This window comes from Aegilops tauschii, chromosome 4 (genome assembly GCF_002575655.3).
Source record: "Aegilops tauschii subsp. strangulata cultivar AL8/78 chromosome 4, Aet v6.0, whole genome shotgun sequence".
NCBI classification, from domain to species: Eukaryota; Viridiplantae; Streptophyta; class Magnoliopsida; order Poales; family Poaceae; genus Aegilops; species Aegilops tauschii.
Window position 1 is genome coordinate 89,655,224 of NC_053038.3, and position 6,043 is coordinate 89,661,266.

Consider the following 6,043-nt stretch of genomic DNA (forward strand, 5'->3'; position numbering starts at 1 on the left):
AGTATTTTAGCAAGGGCAAGGATTAAAGGGGTATCTGCTCTTTCAGGGTCCAGGTTCAAGCCAAGAAGAGTATACTGAAGGCGCACTAGGTAGCACCACTTCAGGAGTACTTCATTATGCCTTTGAAACTATCAATCCACCAACTTGCAATCGGTTCAAAGTGAACTCCCAGATAAACATACAAAAGTTGACAAATCATAGCCCAAATCAAGGCCACACAGTCTGATAAGAAAACACATGCATCTTCAGCGTAGAGAAGGCAAGAAAGATAATCTAGGCACTGACTCTTCATGAAGCTATCCCTAATCAGGATCTTATCATGAGTGACTAAACAAGGAAAACTTGACCAATAGGGCTGCACAGATGATTTCGGTAAGGGCTGCCCAAGTGAAATGCGCCCAGTTTTGCATGAAGGATTGGATGGAGTAAATCTCTAAGAAGTAAAATGCCAAAGGAGAGGAACCCTTGTCATCATAAAAGGCTAAAGATTCAGCAATACAATGTTAATATATTTATTATTTAATTCGCAAAGATAAGAAGTGACGAGATTATAATGATTATTAGGAAAGATGAGATAGACTAGGATTTGTTTCTGCCTTATCCTGTACTCCAAGTTAGTCTTTGTACTCCTATATATATGCCCACGAGGCTCAAGCAATACAATCAACTATTCCACCAAACCACTCTCTCCCTTCTAACATGGTATCAGCCTAATCGATCCAACCCTAACCGCCGCCCGCCACTTCCGCCCCGCGCGCCGCCCCTGGGGCGGTTGGCCTCCATGACCGTCGCCGGGGGCCGCGCCGCCTGTACCTAGGGTTCGTCCGCTTGTCGTGTTGACCGGCTTCCCTAGAGTCTTTTTCCTGAGCCCTTACTCCGGTTTTTTCTCTCTCCCGCCGGTCATCTTGATCGGCGTTTTCTTTTCGGTTTTCCGATCTAAGATCGGTTTGCGTCGCCCGGCGTTCTTCGCACGGCTACCTCATCACGGCTACACCACCCACGCTCTTGGCTACATCGACAAATGGCACAAAGGGCTACCGCCTTGCTTGAGCAACTTCGTCGGTTTTCACTCCAGCCACGACTTCCGCGATGCATCGACTGTTACGACTGGGGAGGGGGGGGGGGTGTCCGTCGGCTTGCCTTTGGATTCTTCTCCAGTCTCACTGTCTGCGTCGCTAGCGTTGTGACAGCGGAGGATGTTGAGTGTAATGATTATTAGGAAAGATGAGATAGACTAGGATTCGTTCCTGCCTTGTCTTGTACTCCAAGTTGGTCTTTGTACTCCTATATATATGCCCACGAGGCTCAAGCAATACAATCAACTATTCCACCAAAGCCCTCTCTCCCTGCTAACACAACCAACTTAATATCAACAAAAAACAAGAAAACATATGCAACATAAACACCTACGAAACTGGTTGCTCTAGAAAGAGTCCCATTCGAGTCAAATTTGGAAGGGGCAAACGGAACAAAATGTCTAAACAAATGGTAATCCAAGAACATTTTTTAAAATATCACGCATATTGTGAGGACAAAAAAAAACACTAATGTGAGTAGTGGCGTCACCTTTTTTTCACTTCATTTGCAGCCGTGTTTCACAGTACGTAGTTGTAATTAAGATTTATTTTACTTCAGTGTTATTATTTCTTTTCCCAAAAATTACAAATTCTGCATTGTTTTCCCATGGGTCAGATTACCGTGACTACATGTAAATTACCTTATGCACGGAGCGGAGACAGTGCTCCCACTAAAAGTCTTCCTCCTGTCTTTTTCCGCTTCAAGAAAAAACAATCAATCCCAATACAGCACAACAGTTTACTTGTCGCGCAGCAGCACTGTTCACCATCCGGCACATCATTAGCTCTGTTTCATATGAGCCCCCCTCATTAGACAAATATGACAAATTTATAACTGAAGTAGTGCCAAAAAGGAATAACTGAAGTAAACAGCACAGCAGCATGATCATGATAATAATACCACGCTAACTCCAAATAAGAAGCACATGTCCGGAATATCTTAAACGACACAAGGCGGCAAACATATAAAACCTGTCACAGGAGGCAATATAGTTCAGCAAAATAACCAACCAATGACACCAACTGTTTGACAAAACATAAGCTAACGACAGGCATGGAAGAGCTCCCATCCATCAAAAGATCTATCAAGATCAGAGCCCAAGCATCAGAAATTAAATAGACGCCGAAGTGCCAGGAAGCGGGCCCCTCCTAGCAGTGTGTTCATCTTTGGGGAATACCAGATGCCTCAGCAACTATCTTTGCGCCGATATCCTTAGCTAACTTTTTCCTCATAAAAGCAAAGAACTTTTTGAAGCGCTCATAGAGAGCACCACTAGCATACTTCTTTAGTGCCATGTACCCTGGAAGTTGATGATGTCCCATCACAGACTGAGTAAACGCAAAGGTTATCGGTGCAAAATCTTCAGCACAGGTCATAGCAGCCGTGACCTCAAGTTGTTCTTCTTCACTTAAAGGCTTCAAGTTATAAGGCTTTGGCATTGCATGATACTTCCAAGGGTTTGCTTGAATCTTCCCTGCCATTGCACTAACTATTGTATCGTTGAATTTACGCATATCCTGTATGGATTTCCAGCAGTCCAAAGTCTTCATCTCTTTTACAACAGCATGAGTGGTAGTGATCAGGGCTTTACCAGCAGGAGCTGCTTTACATTGGAGAGCGAAAACTTCAGGTATCGCATCACGCCCGACTTTTCTCTGAAGGACCTTCATAGGTATTTCGACACCGATCCATTGCAGAGCAGAACCATAGAGGTCTTTACCTGTCAGGTAAGATAGAGCAGGACCAACCGATGAAGAATCAGCAAACTTCATTGCTTTGCAATCATATTTAGCTGCATTGTCAGAATTCCATGACCATGTGCTACCAATCGTTCGGAACGCTAACTCGTGGAGAAATGGCAGGAAGCAGACAAGCTTCCAAGCATCAGAAAGGTATTTCTCAATGGCTCCCAGGTCGTTGGCATAAATCTCAGCTGAGTTCTTTGGAGGCGAACAAAGCCTTGAGTATTTCTGTCCATGATACCAACCAGCAGAAAATGCCTGAGCTCGTAGAACCGCCCACTTAATTTGCCTGTCCCCTGCAATGCCAAGCTGCAGCGCCTGCGTTTTAGCCAGGGCGTACACCTGAGAAACTAGCTTCCGATCAGGTTTCCAGAATGCAGGCCCTCGGCAAATGCTATCAACTGTACATGGTTCATACTGTATGGTATCTGGCATGAGGAAGTACTCTGATCTCTTCAATGAACCGAGAGCTAGGCCTTCAGCGTCATAACATGGATTCTCATATGTTTTGTACATCATCTCCATTGTCTTGAGAAATTCTTGGTACTCCTCAGGGGTAGCTGAAACTCCTGCCAGCATAAGTTCATCTTCAGTTGGAAATCCTGGATGAGTAGCAGACGAAACGGATTTCCGTTTCGCGTCCACTTCAGGGTGACCTGTCCTATGAATTTCTTCCAGACAGAACTTGGGCCTTTTAGAAATCGTTTGCTGGAGTACACTCGAAACACCAGAAGTACATGCTTGATGTTGGTGAGTAGGATTCTCTGTCAAGTCTTTACGTTTCTTTCTGTCTGCACCATTGTCATCAGAAGTATGGCTTTGATCATCGTCTTCGTGTGCTGGTGCACTGCTTGATACATACGGATGAGCCACCTTCAACTGCTCTTGTGCCTCATCTGTGAAATATGCCTTGTGATATTGCTTCATGTATTCAAGCGCCGGTGGTGGTATAGGGTACCCATGAGCATTAGCACTAAGCAGCCTTCTGACACAAACTTTTCTTGTCTTGGTAAGATACTCAAGTCCTGCATTGTTCTCAAGAATTGTGGATAGCTCGGGCGCCTTGATGTACACAGGAACAATAATGCTGGACATCCTGACAAAAATAAATAATCTGAGTTGTCACTAAATACTAAAACGGTAGCCAAGTAATACACATATGTACACTAAATTTTTGTATAAGCGTGAGATATTTGTTCATTGAAGAAGGGAGCAAGGTTTACCACCAAAAACAATATTCATGGATGCAATAATAAAGGCTTTGATTCTTTTTGTTGGTTACCGAACACCCAATCTCACCTGTTGGAATGTGCATACAAACTTTGCACCTGCCAATTTCCAGAGGTAAATAAAGCCCATCATGTTTATATGGTTTTTGTTTGGAAAGAAATGCTAGTGAAGAGAGAAAATCATTTCCCTTTACCTAACATCCATGAAACAAAACCAAACCACTAGATATACTATATTTGGACGATTGAGGATTTTTGGCTTCCAGGCACAACTGAGCCCGGAACAGATTTTCTTTCAAAACAAACTCTAAAACTTTCAGAAAGAAATATGTGGGTGATCACTTGAATGGTACTTGCACCCAAGTTGTGACCTGCAAAAACAAAAAGGATAGATTGTGCCAAAGATATTTGCTGTTTTAGCTACTGAAACTTTTTTTACATGAAAAGAAAACCATACATTCCAGCATTTATTCAAGCACAAGCAGGGCAGAGCTGGTACACAACTGTTGTGTGCCAATGAACCGAATGAAATTCATAGACTATTCATTAATCCAGTCGTTGTTATTGCTCATTCCTGAAAGATTATACCGTAAACAAGGAAACTGACCCCAATGATCTGATTCTCTAGCTTCGCCAGTGTGCAAGTATTACTCCATCATGCACCTGTGTGCTTTTTTCTCAAACTTTTATTTCTCGAACATGTACCCAAATGTGTGTCATTTTGTGTTAGCTGAAAATGTCAGCATGATGCAAATCGTACAGTTCAAAAGCTATGCATCTGAATTTTCTTATTAAAAGTGCACCTGCCAAAATTGGTGGAAGATATGCTCCTGCTTCTAGAAGAAAATTTTGGACATGAAACTAATAGTATATCAATTATGCACTTACAGAAGTACGGCGAAAATACATGTCCAATCTTTCATTTGTACAGTACAGTTCACAACCAGCACGGTGCACACGGCTTCATCTCGGTGGCCTTCAAACATGTTCGTCGGCAATTAAATGTAGCTGTCCATGTTCTACCTAAATCTTGTATGAACTCTAGTAGTCTTTGTGTTTCTTAGTGTGTCCCGGACTGTATTCGGGGAACACATTTGTAACATTGTTGTTGAATCAATAAAGTGCCGACGTTCTCTGGCTGAAAAAGACGATGCAGTTCCAGGTACCTACCAAGTTTGTAGATCTATGTATTTTTAAGAAGAAAACTTTCTCTGACAGAAAAAAATCCAGAGTGAATTTTGAAATGGACTGTGGACAGGTTTAATTTCACTTCGCCCTCCCTTTTCGTTGCGCCAATCTCGAATCAAAATTGGGCGGCGGCAGCAACCTTCTCGAGATGAACGCTCGACTATGTGGTTTAATTGGGAACTCGGGAAGAAGAACCAATTTCACAAACAAAATAAGCACAAAACTGAAACCAAACTGCCAAAGCAACGACGCCATGCAGTTAGCCGCGACCGGTGCCTCTGAAGCGCATGAGAGCAAGGTCAAAGTCGAGGGATCGATGGAAGAAACGAGGGACTCTAGTTAAGATTCTGGAGAAATAATTGAAACCAAGTAAAATTAAATCAAGAAAAAAAGATAGATGAGCGTACGCCATCGATCCTCCTCACCTTTCCGAGGCCGCTGCGCGGATCGACCGATGTCGGAATTCCTGCTCCTCCGCCACCAATGCAGAACACCGTCGGCCTCCTGCACCCTCGACTGGTACAGGAGAAGGAGAGTCGTCCACCCTCTGCTACTTCCCGGGGACTGGGAGGAGGAGTGTGTGAAAGGTGGATTGAGATAGAACGTATTGAAGAAGCCGAAGGGACATGAGACTAAAATTGAAGTGAACCGGCAGGAGACTTGTCACCTCCCTCTAGACGGATGCGTGTCACCCTCTCACTCCGCAGCTTCAGCCGTAAACCCTCTCGCCTGCTGGGTTTTTTGAACAGCCCCGTCACGTACACAGGCATACACAAGTACGTATACCTTATAAGCATTTCCGAAAGA

General features: G+C 43.7%; 1 protein-coding gene across 1 annotated transcript; it reads right to left on the minus strand.

Moving 5' to 3' along the window:
* Positions 1-1,514: 1,514 nt before the first annotated feature.
* Positions 1,515-5,807, minus strand: LOC120962414 (uncharacterized). Its single transcript, XM_040386190.2, has 2 exons — positions 5,662-5,807; positions 1,515-3,915 (listed from the first exon to the last, which is right to left on the minus strand). Exon 2 carries the CDS (start codon positions 3,912-3,914, stop codon positions 2,238-2,240), a length of 1,677 nt encoding a protein of 558 aa, XP_040242124.1. The 5' UTR covers position 3,915; positions 5,662-5,807; the 3' UTR covers positions 1,515-2,237.
* Positions 5,808-6,043: the final 236 nt, after the last annotated feature.